This window comes from Rhinopithecus roxellana, chromosome 18 (genome assembly GCF_007565055.1).
Source record: "Rhinopithecus roxellana isolate Shanxi Qingling chromosome 18, ASM756505v1, whole genome shotgun sequence".
In the NCBI taxonomy this organism is placed as follows: Eukaryota; Metazoa; Chordata; class Mammalia; order Primates; family Cercopithecidae; genus Rhinopithecus; species Rhinopithecus roxellana.
In genome coordinates, this window is record NC_044566.1 from 63,084,082 (window position 1) to 63,101,979 (window position 17,898).

General features: G+C 42.8%; 1 protein-coding gene across 2 annotated transcripts in view; it reads right to left on the reverse strand.

Moving 5' to 3' along the window:
* The window catches only part of MTUS2 (microtubule associated scaffold protein 2), a 454,130-nt gene that overhangs the window by 141,465 nt on the left and 294,767 nt on the right, over positions 1-17,898 (reverse strand). For both annotated transcript variants that reach the window (XM_030922344.1, XM_030922345.1), the window contains exon 6: positions 3,177-3,388. In XM_030922344.1, coding sequence (XP_030778204.1) covers positions 3,177-3,388 — 212 coding nt within the window. The remainder of the gene's footprint in view (positions 1-3,176; positions 3,389-17,898) is intronic.

The following is a 17,898-nucleotide window of genomic DNA, read 5'->3' on the forward strand; positions in this document are numbered from 1 at the left end:
CTCCCTCTGTCACCAAGGCTGGAGTGCAGTGGTGCAATCTTGGCTCACCTCAACCTCTGCCTCCTGGGTTCAAACAATACTCCTGCCTCAGCCTCCCAAGTAGTTGGGATCAAAGGCACGTGCCACCACACTCGGCTAATTTTTTAAAATTTTTTTATTTTTGGTGGAGACGGGGTTTCACCATGTTGGCCAGGCTGGTCGAGCCTGGCCACTAAAAATTATTTTTTAAAATTATTTGTAAAGTACATTCCAGGCCAAGCTCTTCAGGAGCTTTGACTGTGTTTTCACCTTCTCCCACTTGAGAGTAAAATCCTTGAGGTAGATCTTGACAGATATCTTTGTACTCAGAAAAGAATGTTTGATGGAATATTTGTCAAAAAAGTGCCTTTGCCAGCTGGGCATGGTGGCTCATGACTGTCATCCCAGTGCTTTAGGAGGCTGAGGCAGGAGGATCCCTTGAGAACAAGAGTTTGAGACCAGCCTAGGAAACATAGTGAGACTCATCTCTATAAAGCATCTTTGCACATTAATTCACTACATTCTCACAATGACTTCGTGAAGAGTTATTATGAATTCTATTTTAAGTGGAGAAAACTGAGATTCAAAGTTAATGAGTCAGCCAGGGGGAAAGAGAGCAAGGACAGGGATGTTATTCCTACAGTGATGATGACAAAGTGCACAGAGGGGCAGGAACTTGCTCAAGGTCTCCCCACTGGATCAGGGCAGAGATGGAACTGACTCTGGGTTAGCACTGTGTCCTCTCTCCACCAGAGCATGCTCTGCAGATGAATATGCTACAGTGTACAAAAGATACACGTGCATTCCTTACAGGATGGAATTCTGGCAGGGCCTTCTAACCAGTAGAGCAAAGAGATCGTGCATTTTCAGGCTATACCGGTCATGCTTCCTCAAAGCTGGCATGCTCGACTCAGACCATATCTCATTCACAATAATAGTGCATGGATTTCCCACAAGTGTGACATGGGGTACCTTGGGTTCTCCTGACCTGGTAACTTCAGAGGGCTCCATTGTTGAAGGTTCCAAGGCTGCTTTGCCTCTATTTTCCCAGATTCTCCACCCCGTGTCACACCTCCTGGTCTAATTGGGTATTACTAGCAAATTCTCAAATCCATCACCTTAAACTACATGGCTTGCATGACGGCCTACATAAAAGATGCTGATTATGTTCAATTAGGACTTTAATTTAAAAAAAGAAAAACATTTTATCTTCCGTTTTTTCTTCTGGCATTTACCTGGCGAGAGAGAGCGAGCGTAGAGATCAGAAAGACAGGGAAAAAAATACATTGTGTGGGAGGTGAAATGCCATGGTCATGTTTGAAGCTCATTTGGAGTTACTGGTTGTGATTTACTGAAAAGAAAATGAAATTCATGTCCACCATCCGTCTTGCTGAAATGTCATGCCAAGTGCAGCTGCAGTAGCAGGGAGGTCCAGTGGAGACGCCTGCAAATCACCTGCCAGCCGCTGTTGGTCTCTGGTTTGAGAGCCACGTGCGTGCCGCAAAGAAGTAAAACCCATGGTCTGCAGGCCAACAAGGAACTTTCCTGGAACATGGAAATGCATAACTACAGGGACCCCTAATTCTGGCACAGTTACTCTCTCGCCTGCCATGATCCCCAAAGTGGGGCCTAAAAGCTCCAACTTCTAGAACATGGAACATATTATCAATATGTTATATCAATATCTATTGCTTTGTCCATCCTGACTCTTTGGATGACGTCTGAAAGGTAGAGTCCCACAGCAGGCAGCACGGCGATATAAACTATATCAACAGGATCACTGAACTTCAAGGAACAGCCCTGTTTTCCTCTTTAGGCACAACCTGACAGTCAGTGGGAAATACGACGAAGCACCTTCCCTAACTGCAAAAATGCTCATCTTGACCATGCCCAGTCAGGCCCCTGGGCTCCTTGAAGATGCGCTTGTAACTTTCTTACAGGGGTGAGTCTTCAGCCACTTTATGCACACTTACCAGATCACATCATGCATCATGACTAGACCAGAAAGGAAGGCATGAAATTCACACTGGCCATTTTCTGCTGGGGTTAAAATTCTGGTTGGGGAGGAGGCTGAAACTATTGGCAAAATGGAAATTTCAGGGTTGCCTATTCATCTTGTCATTTATTACCACAACAGACTGATAAATGGCTCTTTCTGTTGAAAGCCTTAAACAAACAAAAATAACAACAACAAAAAAACAGCAGCTCAGGCTTCTATACTGGAGTAGAGCGGAAGGTGAAGGATGCCATAAAAGGCCAAAAAGGAAGCTGCCAGGGGACATGGAGTCACTTCACATTCTTCTGCTTTTCTTTTGAAATTGGCCGGATATTTCATTAATTCACTTTCTCATTTGGAGAGCATTTATACAGCACTTTTACTTCCCCCATGTATAGATACCAGGAGGTCCACACATGAATCTCAAAAATGTGCATTTATAATGTTTATGCTTTTTCTCCCCCAAGGACACCTTGGTGACTTCAAGGTGGAGCACAAATGCAGTGGGACACTAGGCTCCCACCTCTGTCCCCCGGGGAAAGTCTGGGAAGTTTAACTGCTCCATGGTTAGTAACAGATTCAGTATACACACACAGATCCAGACATTTGCAGAGGAGAAACCAAATTCCCTGCATTTTCAGAAAAATGGAGGGTACAGGGAGAATCCGAACCTCTCCCCATGCTGCTCTGGGAACTGGGGCCATGGCACTGAGTCCCAGGCCATGCACGTTCCATTGTCCACCAACAGCCGAGGTGGACGGGACTGTGGCCTGTCTCTCTTTGATGTGATGTGAGCAGAAATGTCGGAAAGTGACCTCTCCCTTCGAAAATGCAAACAACCACATGCTCCATTTGCTGCAAAGATCTCACCTGCAAAAACGTTCCTGTACATCCTTTCCTTTCATTTTTACATAATTTCCTCTTTCGGAATGAAGATTATTAATGATTCTTCCCAGACATATTTCTTTCACACCTAAGGATAAATGTGGCTCCCCAAAGATGATGGGACGCCTCAAGAGATTCTGCCTGAACTCCCGAAAATCCAAACTCCACTCTGATCAAAACTCAAACCCAAAACAGCAACACACACAAAGAACTGTCACCATCACCACCCTCTCCCCCAACCAAAATGCCCTTGGACCTTCATGAAATGGGGCCTCACCTTTCTAAAGAAATGCTGCGTGGCCACGGCAAGGGCATCAAAGCTGCAGATGGCCCTCTTCAGCTCCCCTTGCACGACGCCCAGCTGTCTGGTCTGCCGCTCACACCGCTCCTTCAGCCGCTGCACCAGCTGCCGCTCAGCCTCACGGGCCTGCGGGTCCAGCTTGGGCGGAAACCCATTTCGAGCTGCCGCAGTCCTCTGCTTTGGGTATCCTGTGAGAAAGAAAACCAAACTCCAGTCACCTGTGAAAAAACACACAGCACACAGGTGACAATGGTTTCTTATGACAAAGGAGTTCTTCAAGTGGTAGAGAAGAAATTGTCCACGGTTTGTCATCTTTAAGGATTGAAAAGAAAAAACAGACAGGGACCAAAATTATTGTTCCATTAATGTGGTTCTAAGTGCAAGTTTTCATGCTTGGAAAAAGGATAATAGACAAAATCGCCAAATTCCTTCCAGCTTCCGACACTTCTAGGCTTGCTTGGATAAAGAAGCATTTTTTTTTTTTTTATTAAAGGAGATTGCTCTTTGAAAATGTCTAATGGGAAATCAATCAGTCAATCCAGATAGAAGTCAGACTTATAATCATCTAGCAACCTTTTAATTGGGCACCAGAGAATAACACCTTGATGCCCCTTTCTTCGCCTTAGAGGCTACTCTAGTGACCCTTTTCTTCAATGTCAAGTCCAAGTCACAGCCCTGGCCACCTCTGCTCTAGCAACTTCCGACTTTAAATTCCTACAGGACCAATGTCTTGTGAGGTTTCCTGCAACACATCCCTCCAATGTGACTTGACGCCTCCTCCGTGGCTAAAGGTGCAGTTTGAGCCATCATCCCCTCTCACTCTCTGATAGGAAGCCCTGCTTCCTCTCTTCCTTCACTATGCCACAGCCGGAATGAGCTTTGCACACGTGAGGCAGGTCATGACCCGTGTGGACCCCTCTGCTCACTTTCTTTCGCAGTAAAAAGAAAGTCCACACACCTTACCATGGCCTGCAAAGCCTTCTGTGACTTGGCTCCGGCCAGGTGAGTGTGAGGGGCTGTAGGGCCACAGAAGAAGGGGCAAGGAGCTCTGCCTGGGGTTGAGGACAGGGTTTTGGGGGTAAAGGAGTGGTGATTTTTAGGTTGAAGCTCAAAAAAAGAAAAGGCAAGGTCCCCCAAAATAGCACAGAGGAAAGCACTCTACCATGGCCCAAGACCTGTGGGTGGGCAGGCGCCTTCCTCTGGTCCCTCTGTGGGAGGTGCAGACAGACCCGGGACCCGCAGGCAGTCAGAGAACCCCTGCCATTGACAATGGGCTTACATCTCAAAGGCACGTTCTTTCCTTCGCTCTAGTAGATCACACTCCTAGAGGACATGACACAGACACTGACCAGCACCATCATAAATCCACGCATATTTCAAATGTTTTCTTCCTCCTCTTTTTTCCTCTCCAAGACACCAGGGAGCAACATATAAAACAGATCAGAAAATGGTAGCCCCTTCAGCACCCGGTGGACAGAGACAATGTAGAGTAATGGGTTTGTGAATGTGCAAGTGGCCTCATCTTTTAAGGGGAAAGCGGTTCATTGATCTAAATGCTTCTAGTGTTTAAGGGTAACGATGCTAATTCTAATTCATTCCTTCTCCTCTCAAAAAGTCATCAGAGATTGCCATGTAACCTCACATATGGCATATCTTAAATTATTCTGACTTAATAGCAGAATGTGAAATCACTGCTTCATAGAAACTGTCTTTATGATAGCAGAGTACATAATATTCCAGAAAACTCACTTGCTTGTTGTAGGCAAATCAACCTGAATATGCCCTTTATCTCAACATTCTCAATGCTGAAAACAAAACAAATATGACTACCAACTAAACATCATCAAGAAAAGGTGAGAGATTTTATTGCCTGTATTAAACTCTAAGACACAGCTTAAGACCAAAGATAGATTTTTTTCCCCCCACAATTGCTATTTTCCATTTTATTGCTGTGGCTGGTGATTTTATAAAACACTTCAGTGCTTTAATTAATTTGTTGAGGTACCAGGTGCCTGACACTGTTACAATAGAAGAAACTTCTTTTAGAAATCTAAAGGAAATAATAAAACAATTTCCAGCTCAGTGAATTAGAACTAATTGTAACCTATGGTACAGAGAGTCACCTCTGAGCTTGTGGACGTTAGCAGGCGCTCACACTGTCATGTATTTTTGGATGTTAGATTTATTTCTGGGTAGGATAGCTCCTAAGAACGACCACCTTTAATAATATGATCATCATGATGTTAGAAATTATACTCAATGGTAAATGCACAATATAAAAGGATTCAGTGAAATTCTATTCTTGGCACTTACTTTGATATTGGTGTCATTATTATATTGCTTTTACTCACCTATTCAAAATTCCAGTGTTCTACTGAACAATAGTGCAAAAATCTCACCTCTTCTTCTGGGGCCAGCGAACAACTCGCGTTCTGAGCTAAGAAAGAGGCTCCCCTGACAACGCCAACTTTTGGGATCAACACACCAAGTGAAAGTTTGGCGGCTCTGTGACACCAGACTACCTTGTGAAACCAATCCTGGTTCAGGACCGGTGGCACTCAATCACTGTCAGAGCACAGAGCAAGGCTCCGGCACCTAAGACTTTAGGAAGGAAAAGCTGAGAAACAAAGTTGATTGTAGAGTTCTCTATTGCTTTAAGTTGAAAAGGGTCCTGCCATTCTCTAACCATATCCAGCGTGACTTTGCCTAGGACTAATAATCATTGTACTGTCACTGGCGTACTGTCACTGGCATACTGTCACTGGCGTACTGTCACTGGTGTACTGTCACTGGCAGTCTTTTGCCTTTGCTAAAAACAGTTTTCTCTCTCGTGCTGTCGATCTTTGTTACTACTTCTATAGCTGATTCCCTGAAGTACTGTCCGTCACCTCCTTTCCTGTCCACCCACATGTCAGACGGTCCCCAAGGTGGTGCATAAAGATCGCAGCTCAGGCTCACTGCCACCTTGGGGATGGACAGCTTATGATGAATGAAGATCACCGACACAGCCAGCTTCAGCTGTTTCAGAACAGGTGTTTGCTTCTCTCAAGAGCCAGCACACAGTGAAGCTAGAATGCACATCTGCTTAGGAAGCACCAGGTGTGTGGGATAATTAGATGGCCAGCTTCTGGAGGGTGGTGGTCACAGGCAGCTCACAGGGCACATGGTGGGCCTGGGATGAGAAGTGGTGTTGGTGTGGTGGTGACCCACTCCTGACCTCTTCCCCATCATATTTCTCAGGAAGAGCCACTGTGCAGGCGTTAAAGGAGGGGCATGTCATGTTCCCCCACGACACTTTTAGATGTAGGAGTATTTTGTTATCACCTCCTTCCCTGCTCCTTGCAGTACTTCTATTGCTTCTGGGGTGGTCTAAGGTTCAAAGCAGAAAAGCAGGCAAGCATGCCACTGACCTCACTGTGCAGGCAGCCACAATCTACTTAGACGCTTTCCAAAGAAGTAACACTCTGGTCTCCTAAAATGCCTATCTGATTTCCACCCAGCTGAACTAGGAAATGGATATTAGTGAATAGAGGCCTTCAACACAGGGCTTACCAATGGATTCAGAATCTTTAAATGCAGGGAAAATAGAGTAGAATTGCCAATTTTTTACTCACTGACCCTAGTACACTACCCAACTGTTAATGAGCCTTAACTCCAATGTAGTTGCTTTTCTGTGTGAAATATACAAGCAGAAATACCTAGATTAGTGTTTTGTCATGACCTACACACAAAGCTGACTTCACATGCATGCTTCATGTCATGTGGTTTTTGGCGACAAAACCATCTGACACCTTCTATTCAGCACTTACTCTGTGAATGAGACTGTGCAAGGTACAGCAGGAAATGAAAAGAAGTAAAGCCCAGTCCTTGCCCTCAGGCAATCCATTGTCCAGTAGGGGCCTGGCCAGGCCTGGCTCTTGGTCTTCTGACTGCCTTGCCCAGGGCTCTTACCAATTAAGCACATTGCTGAACCACTCTACAACATCTCTAACAGATCTCCCTGGTTTGGGCGCATACTCTAAATCTAGAACACCCTCCTGCCATCTAAATGTTACCCCAATCATAATTTCTTTGTAGCCATCCTACTGGCTACATAACTCTGGTCAGGAGAAGATAGAATCCATGCTGATCTCAGTGGCAGCTGGTAACTGTGAGGCCTCCAGCTGCCACTGAGGTGACCTTCTACAGCACAAAGGTGGATGCGAACAGTTCGCGTGCAAAGGCTAGGCATTGCGTGCAAACGCTGAGCACTGGAGAGGACACGGCCTTTGAAAATGGAAAGAAAATATTAAAAATTTATCGGCAGTCATCCAGTCCCTATCCAGAGGATTGTAATGGATGAAAAAACTTGGTTTAATTTTAAAGCTGGAAAGCTTAACTGACACAATAACACACAGTGCCGCATGGGAACCTGCATATTTATAACATCAGAGATGGCCCATGACCTTCACACCATAGACAAGAAGGCAAATAAGTGTAGGACAGAACTTTGATAGCTTCCCACTTGAAGACAAAGCACTTCATGGGTTTGGTCAGCATCATAACAGAGAGCAGGACACCCTAGGGAGTCCATGCACTGATTTCTTTGTGGACTTGGACAGGCTTTATTTGTATTAAACCAATCTAAATTTATTTCAGAAATCGCTGCCCAGTGGCCCACTATTTTCCTACTTAGTACTGGCAATGGCTTGGCTGGGGTGAGCTGGTGGTGGGGAGAGGCTGAGCAGATGGCGTGTGGGTGGGGATTTCCTTCCAGCTGCTCCTAAGTACAGATGGGGGCAGGAATTACAAATTTGGGTAGCACCGGGCCATCCCATAAGTACGCCCTGTAGGAGCAAGGTGCTCCCAAGGTAGGAGCAGATTCTTTCATGTTTTGACGTACAGAAGAACCGAAAAAACACAAAGCTACAATCAGGGTTTCCAGATCCAACAATAAACACTTTGTTCATATAACCCACTCTCTAGACAAGATAAAACGTGGCATACAATATTTTCAACTTTAGGAAACTTATTGTTATTTACAAGAAGTACAGGTGCTATTTATCGAGGTAAATCTGAATCCCTTTTTTCTCCAAAGGTAAAAAATAGTGGTTTAATGGCGTTACGACAATTGCCAAATTTTTATATTCAAATATAGTTACTTCTGGCCAAGATGAAGTAAGTGGGATCAGACTTACCCTCTCATTTGAAACCAGCAAAAAAAAAAAAAAAAAAAAAAAAAAGCCCCAAATATACAAGACAATGGTTTTCAAGACATCAAACTTTAGGCAATGAAGCACAGTGATCCCTGAGAGTCAGAAAACAAACAAGGTGAACCTACAGTTGCTGAAGCTCATTACCCATGTGACTTTTCGAACTGTGGTGCAGGGAATCGGGGCACTCAGGTGGAGCCCGGAGGTTTCTCTGAGTTGAGAAAGTGGATCTGGGGGCTCAGGGAGGTCAGGAGTTAGAGCCTACAAAGTAGAGTACCAGAGAGGACTGAGCTCCACCGAGAGAATTCTGAGGATCTGAGGAGTGACCTCGAATTTTCAGCCAGGTTCTGATCAGTGCATGCCTGCCTGTGGAGAGAGGATCTCAGGTTGGGGACAGAACTCTGCCAAGGATTAGTGGGACAATACTTAGAGTCCACCAAAGGCCACAAATAGTTCCTGTTCCCAGCAGCCAGCATGGAACACCTCATACTTCATGGGGCATCAGGTAAAGCACTCAGACAGGTTTTGCTCAGTAGTGTAGAAAAATTGGCCAGGAAGAACTGCTGATCAGTACCTGCCTAATAAGGCTGAAAAGCAAAACCCAGAATGATCAGACTCCTTCCGAGTGACATAACTTCACTCCAGAAAAAAACTTAAGAATACTATGGGGGCTAGGCATGGTGGCTCATGCCTGTAATCCCAGCACTTTGGGAGGCTTAGGCAAGTAGATTGCTTGAGCCCAGGAGTTAGGGACCACTCTGGGCAACACAGCAAGACCCACCTCTATAAAACATATAAAAATCAGCTGCGTGCAGTGGTGTGCATCTGTAATCCCAGCACTTTGGGAGGCTGAGGCAGGAAGATTGCTTCAGCCAGGGTTGATCACCCTCGGCAATATAGTAAGACCTTGTCTGTACAAAATCCTTAAAAAATTAGCCAAGTGTGGTGGTGCGTGCCTATAGTCCTAGTTACCTGGGAGACTGATGTGGGAGGATCGGTCGAGCCAGGAAAGTTGAGGCTGCAGTGAGCCATTATCTTACCACTGCCACGATGGGCAACAGAGTGAGACCCTGTCTAAAAAAAAAAAAAAATACTATGGCAATAAAAATACATCCAATACTCATAAAGGAAAAATTCACAATGTCTGTCATCTAGAAAACATCCCCTGGCATGCAAACAAGCAGGGTTATACCACCCATAATGAGAAGATGCAACCAACTGAAACTGACCAAAAGATGACACAGATAATAGAATTACTAGACAGGGACAGTTAAAGAGTTGTTGTAAATAGATTTCATATGTTTAAGAAGCTGGAGGAGTAACTTAACCTGTCAAGTAAGACAAGGAAGACAAAAAAGACCTAAATAAGAACTGTAGAGAAAAAAATTCCAATGTCTGAGATGAAAAATACACTGAAAGGAATGAAGAGTAAATTAGATACTGCATAAGAAAAGATTTGTGGCACAAATTTTCATAGCAGCATTAATGATAGTAGGCAAAAAGTGGAAACGACCAAAATGCCCACCAACTAATGCATGGATAAACACATTGTTTTACATCCATACAATAGAATATTATTCAGCCATCAAAAGAAATAAAATACTGATTCATGGATGAATGTTAAGAACATCACTAAGTGAAAGAAACAGGCACAAAAAGTCTCAAAGCCTAGGATCCCATTTATACGAAACTTCCAGAGTAGATTAAACCCATAAAACAAAAAAGGAGACTAGTGGTTGCCAGGGATCACTGAAATGTACACTTGAAAAGGGCAAATTTTATGGCATGTGAATTATAGTTTAACTAATAAAAACCACTCAATAAGGATATTTTGATAGGCCCATTTGGACACGGGGATATTTGGCTGCCATTTGATCAAAAGGCCGGCGTCAAAACAGTTGCATGAGAACGTCCTATCTTTAAAATACGGTCTCTGCTATCAGGAAGGCTGGAGCTACAGAAGACTGACAGCTCTGACATGGTGGTGCTTTATATGCATCATCACTCACCTTCACCATAACCCTGCAGTATGGGTAAAATTTCCATTTCACAGAAGAAGAAACTGAGAAAGAAGTTGTATAATTTCCGCAAGGTCACACATGATTCACCAAATCAGGATTAAACTCAGTTCAGTCTATTTTCTGCCACTATCACCTGGCAAGATTTATAAAATGCAGGGGAAGCGTTTCTAGTGAAGGCAACTGAGAACCAACACTTGCAGATGCATACAAGAAGGGAACAGGCAGATGGGGTTGTTCAAAGCAGCAAAGGAAGGAACACGTTTCAGAAAGAAAGGAGTCATCAATAACACCAAATGCCAGTGCTAAGGAACAGGATATATTTATTAAGAATTACTAAGGCCAGGCACAGTGGCTCACTCATGCCTGTAATCCCAGCACTTTGAGAGGCCAAGGCAGGACAATGGCTTGAGCTCAGGTTTTTGAGACCAGCCTGGGCAACACAGAAAGACCTCATCTCTACAAAAACAAAACAAAACCAAAATTAGCCAGGTGTGGTGGTACATGCCTATAGTCCCAGCTGCTTGGAAGGCTGGGAGGGGATGATTGCTCGAGCTGGGGAGGTCAAGGCTGAAGGGAGCTGACATGCACTGCACTCCAGCCTGGGTGACAAGAGTGGGACCCTGTCTCAAAAACAAAACAAAACAAAACACCTTACTAACCAAGAAATCAGTAGTGGCCTTTGTAGTAGAATAGTGGGGTGTCTAGATGGTAGCAGGTAGAGTCATTTGTAAGCACGGGGACCGGGATGGGGAACATAAACAATTTTTTCTCAAGACTGGGTGTCCAGATGGGGAGAAAAATGTGTCAGAAATATGAGGGTCAGGGGATGTTTGTTATTCTGGCTTGTTTTGTTTTGGGGATGGGAGAGATGACAGAAAAGACAGTTCCTGCCATGATTCAATTTACAGTCCAGGAGGGGAGAGAAACTCTCCTTAAATGAGCCACCCAGAAAGCTTCTCCTAGGCCAGATGTCATTTGAAGGCCCAAAGGCCTGATGGAGGCACTAACCATTTCAGTTGATTTTCTCTGATATTCAGTAATCTGAAAAAAGAAGCATCATCATCAAAAAGAAATGAAGATCCTGGAAAAAGAAAAACTGTCCCTCCCAGCTCCACCATGGTTATGTAGCATTTCCAAGTTGCCATTCTTTAGGACTCGAAATCCACCTGTGGTGGCAAGACCCTAGTCACTTGCCTTCAGTGACTGCCTTTTCATGTCCACACCCTGCTGCTATGAACTGACTGACTGTGTGCTCTCAAGAGTTATATATGGAAGCCCTATTTCCCAATGTGATGACATCTGTAAGTGGGGCCTTTCAGAGGTGATTAGGTCCTGAGAGTGGGGCCCTCATGAATGGGATTAGTGCTCTTATAAGAAGAAATATGAGAGCAATAATCTGTCTCTCCCACATGTAAGGCTATGGCAAAAATATATTCATCTGCAAACAAAGAAGAGGACCCTCACCAGAAACAAATCAGTCAGCACCTTGCTCTTGGATTTCTTAGCCTCCAGAATCATGAGAAAAAAATTCTATTGTTTAAGTCACCCAATCTATGGTATTTGTTACAGCAGCCCAAGTGGACTAAAACAACTGCATAACAACCATGCACATGAAGAGACACCACTCTCATGACTATATTATATTATGTATTAAGAGGAAGATTATCTTGGGTGAGTCTGGCCTAATTAAGTAAGTCTACTAAAAGCAGAGTTTTCTCCAGCTGGTCATAGAGCTGCAAGTCAGAGATTTGAAGTCTGAGAAGGATTCAACACACTATTACTGCTTTGAAGATAAAGGGGGGCACATAGCAAGGCATGTGGGTGGCCCTATGAGCTGAACGTGGTCCCTGACTGATAGCCAGCAAGGAAACAAAAACTCTAGTACTACAAGCACATGAGCTAGATTCTACCAACAACCTAAATGACTTTAAAAGCAAACATTCTCCAGAGCCTCCAGTCAAGAACTCAGCCTGGCGGACATCTTCGTATCAGCCTTGTGATAATTTAAGCAGAGAATTCAAGTTAAGCCACATCTGAATGTCTAACCTACAGAACTGTGAGTTAATAAATAAACGTTATTTTAAGAAAAAGAAAGAGAAAGGAAAAGTAGTGAGGATATAGCAATCGAAACTATCCAGAATGAAACACAGAGAGAAGAAATACTCAAAGAAATGAACAGAATATCACTTTGAACAGGAGCTGTAGGGCAACTTCAAGAGGCCTAATATATGTGTAATTGGAGTCCCTGAAGAGGAAGAACTAGGACTGAAAATATTTGAAAAAACAATGGGCAAAACACCCCAAATTTGATGAAAAGCATATAAAACAGATCCAAAAATCTCAACAAACTTCAAGCACAAAAACACGAAGAAAACAACATCAAGGCATACTGTAATCAAACTGCTCAAAACCCATGAAAAACAGAACATCTTTAAAGCAGCCAGAAGAAAAGACACATTATGTACAAAGACCCAAAGATAAGAATAACAGCAGATTTTCCACTAGACATCATTCAAGATAGACATAAACAAAGCAGCATCTTTAAATATTTAAAGAAAAAAATATCAACTTGGATTCTGAACAAAGCAAAAATATTTATCAAAAGTACAGGTGAACAAAATCCAAAAGAATTCACCACCAGCAAACCTCCACTACAATAAATGTTAAAGGAAGTCCTTCAGACAGAAGAAAAATGATACCAGATAGAAATGTGGATCTACACAAAGAAATAAAAAATACTAAAAATAGCAATTAAATGAGCAACTCAAAAGACTTTTTATTATTTAAATTTCTTTAAAAGAAAACCGAGTGTTGATAATCAATAATAATAACAATGTAGTATAGGTTCATAATATATGTAGAAGTAAAATATCTAATAACAATACCACAAATGCCAGGAGAGAGATGGAAATATGCTGTTATAACATTCTTACACCATGTACAAAGTTATATAATGTCACTTGAAGCTAGAATGTTGAAAGCGAATAACATATATTATGAAACATCCACTGGATAAAACAACCACTGAGAACACAAAAATAAGAGACAGATAGCTAATACATGAACAAAGGAGATAAATGGAATCATAAAAAACTATCCAATGCCAAAAGAAGGCAGTAAAAGAGGGAAAAGAAAAGAAAGAACATATGGGTTAAATAGAAAATATGGCAAGATGGTAAATTTAATCTCAATTACATCAGTAATAACATCAGATGTACATGAAAGGCTGAGATTGCAGATTGGATAAAAAGGTAAGATCTAATTACATGAGGCCTATAAGAAGCCTACTTAAAAATAAATAGAAAAATAGATGAAAAGGTTAGTACGGAAAGATTATACCATGCTGAAACTAACAGAAAGCTAGAGTGGCTCTATTAACAATGAAAAAAGGAGATTTCAAGGAAAAAATTATTACCAGGGATAAAGAAGTTCATTTCATAATGATAAAGTGGCCAATTCATCAAAATGATAAACTAAAACTTTATATACCTTATAGAGCTGATTCAGAATATATGGAGGAAAGGGTGATAAAACTGACAAAGGAAACAGACAAGTCTGCAATTACAGTCTGAGATTTCAAGCCCTCTCTCAGCTACTGAAACAACATGTAGAGAGAAAATTAGTGAGAGTATAGAATACTTGACAATGCTTCAACCAACCTGACCTATGATATTCGTAGAACACTCCACACAGAAACAGCAGAGTAGACGCTGTTTTTAAGTATGCATGAAATGTTTACCAAGGCAGACCTTGTTGTAGGTCTTAAAACAAGGCTCAATAAATTTAAAAGGATTCGAGTCATCTGTGACATAATAAGAAATATATATTTGGTCTCTGACCCCAATTTCTGACACAGAGCTCCTAAAACCCTTGGATTTTCCTGGGTAACAGAAGCATCATTTGCTCTAATGACGGACTCTCTTGGTGGCTCCTGGATAGTTTCAGGATAGGGGCTGGTCACCCGAAAGACCAAGCCATGATTAGAAGCTTCGAACTTTCAGCTCCCTCTCTCCCCTTCCTCCGTGGCTGGAGACTGAGTTAAGAATCAGTCATGCCTGTGTGATGAAGCCTTATCAAAATCCCTGAAGTATGGGATTCAGCGGGCTTCTAGGTTGGTAAATGCACCCAGGTATCAACACAGTGGAGCGCCCTCCTCTGTGGGACACAAGCTCCTGCACTCGGGACCCCTCTGGAACTGACTCTATGTATCCTTCATCATATCCTTTATAATAAACTGGTAAATAAGTAAGATGTTTCCCTGAGTTCTGTGAGCTGTTATAATAAATTATTCAACTTAAGGAGAAGATTGTGAGAACCTCCAATTTGTAGTCAGGTCAGACAGAAGTGTGGGTCACATACTATTTGTAGTTGGCACCTAAAGTGAGGGTCAGTCTTGTGAGATTGAGCCCTTAACCTGTGTGGCCTGTGCTAACTCTGGGTAATTAGTGTTACACTTGAATCAAATTGTAGGACACTTGGGTGGTGTCCACAGAGAAGTGGAGAATTGCTTCGTGTGGAAACCCCACATGTGTGGTGTCAGAGGTGCTGTGACGGGAGGAATAGGTTTTTGTTTTTGCTTTTTTTTTAATCATCCAAAGTATGTTCTCCAACTAAATTAGAATTACAAATTAGAGATCAATAATAGAAAGATCCCTAAGAGGACCCCAAATATGATCAAACTAAACAATACACTTCCAAATAATCATGGACCAAAGAAGAAATCCAAAAGGGAAATCTGAAAATATTTTGAACTCAATGAAGATGAAAACCGAATGTGTCAAAATGTGTGGACTATAACTAAAGCAACTTGTACAGAGAGATTTACTGTGCTAAACACATACATAATTAACAAAAGACCTCCAACAAATGACATCAGCTAATTAAACCCAGTATAAACAGAAGAAGAGTAAAAAGAACAGAAATCAGAAAGTGAGGGAAAATGGCAGACGGGAGGCAGGACTAACTTACGGCTCCCACTCAGATGGACAGAGCAACTTATGGAGACACACTGGGAACTTTTGCTCCACGAACTATTGAAGAACATACCAGGAAAGCTGAGAGAATCCACAGACCCTTTGAAAGAGGTGGCTTGTTGCTGCGGGCTCCGTGACACAGCTGAAAAACTGAGTGTCCGAAGTGTGAAAGGGGAGCGACTGCCCCCAAACACACATCCTCACTGGGGAGCCTGAAGAACCAGATCACAGGAGAAGGATTTGACCTTATCGGGAGCTAAGACAAATTTAGAGAGCTGAGCAAAATATAAGGGTAGGGGAAGCAGTGGAAGAGTCCTATGGGCACTCTCGAACCCCAGGGAAGTCATTTCTGCCTTTGTCTCTCAGGGGTTCTTGGGGGAGGGGTGCCAGTGGAACTGGGGAAAGATCACAGGGAGAAGGAAACTTCCAGCTGAACTTTGAAACAATTTGCACAGTTTCCTGGACAGAGTCTGGAGAGGAGGTGAGTACGGATAGGAGCACAGAAGCTGCTACAGGTGGGGAGGCGTGAAACCTGAAAGTCCCGCTTGCTTTCTCAGCAGGGAGGATTTTAGCCTGGGGCATGTCCCTCTCATGCTGTTGGGGGGACACGGTGGGAGTGAAACTGGCCTTGTAAGGCCTGTCACTGCCAGCTTTCCCCCTGGCAACATGCATGACCCAGCAGAGGCAGCCATAATGCCCCTGGGAACATAATTCCATTGGCCTGAAACTACACCCCCATCCTGCACAGCAGCCCCAGGGAGCCCCCTCTACCAAGGAGAGTCTCAGCCCAGACATGCCTAAATCTGCCCCCACCTGATTGTCTTTCTCTACCCACCCTGGTAGCTGAAGACAAAGAACACAATCTCTTGGGAGCTCTAGCGCCCTGCCCACCACCTAAGAAACCAAATACTTATCATCCAGGTGGCATTAGGGCAAGCTTGTATCCTTCCTACACTACTGCAGCTGAGGCTCTCTTGAAAGTGCCGCCTCCTGGCTGGAGGCCAACCAACACTAAGCCAGTGTACTAAACAAAACTACAACCGAGGACCCTCTCAGAGTCCATTTCACTCCCCTGCTACCTCCACTGGGGCAGGTGCTCGTTACTCACGACTGACAGACCTTAAGACAGATGACATCACAGGACTCTTTGCAGACACTCTCCAGTACCAGCCTGGAGCCTGGTAGCTCAGCTGGGTGGCTAGACCCAGAACAAATGTAACAACAGCTACAGTTCGGCTCTCAGGAAGTCCCATCCTTAGAGGAAGGGAGGAGAACACCACATCAAGGGAGCACCCCCGTGACAAAAGAATCTGAACAATAGCCCTTGAGCCCCAGATCTTCCCTCCAACATAGGTTACCCAAATGAGAAGGAACCAGAAAAACAATTCCAGTAATATGACAAAACAAGATTCTTTAACACCCCCAAAAGATCACACTAGCTCACTAGCAATTGAGCCAAACCAAGAAGAAACCTCTGAATTGCCAGAAAAATAATTCAGAAGTTTGAGTATGAAGCTACACATGGAGGCACCAGAGAAAGGTGAATACCAACTTAAAAAAAAAAAGTTACAGGACATGGATGAAAAAATCTCCAGAGTAATAGATAGCATAAATAAATAAAAAACAATCACAACTTCTGAAAATGAAGGACACACTTAGATAAATGCAAAATACACTGGAAAGTGTCACCAACAGAATCAAACAAGCAGAAGAAAGGAATTCAGAGCTCAAAAACAAGACTTTTGAATTAACCCAATTCAACAAAGACAAAGAAAAAAGAATTTAAAAAAATGAACAAAACCTCCAAGAAGTTTGGGATTATGTTAAATGACCAAATCTAAGAAAAACTGGTGTTTCTGAGAAAGGAAAGAAATCTGAAACTTTGGAAAACAAATTTGAGGGAATAATCAAGGAAAATTTCCCTGGTCTTGCTAGAGATCTAGATAGCTGAATACAAGAAGCTCAAAGAACACCCAGGAAATTTATCACAAAAAGATCATTGCCTAGGCACCTAGTCATCAGGTTATTTAAAGTGAAGACAAAGGAAAGAATCTTAAAAGTTGTCAGGAAAAAGTATCAAGTAATTTATAAAGGAAAATCTATCAGATTAACAGCAAATTTTTCAGCAGAAACCCTACAAGCCAGAAGGGAATGGGGTCCTACCTTTAGCCTTCTTAAACAAAACAATTGTTAGCCATGAGTTTTTTTATCCAATGAAATTATGCTTCATAAATGAAAGAAAGATACAGTCTTTTTTCAGACAAACAGATGTTGACACAATTTGCCACTACCAGGCAGCACTACAAGATCTGCTAAAAGGAGTTATAACTCTTGAAACAAATTCTCAAAATACATCAAAATAGAACCACCTTAAAGCATAAATCTCACGGGATGTATAAAACAATAACACAATGACAAAAGCAACAACAACAAGGTATTCAGGCAACAACCAGCATGATGAATAGTATCTCACATCTCAATACTGACATTGAATGCAAATAGCCTAAATGTT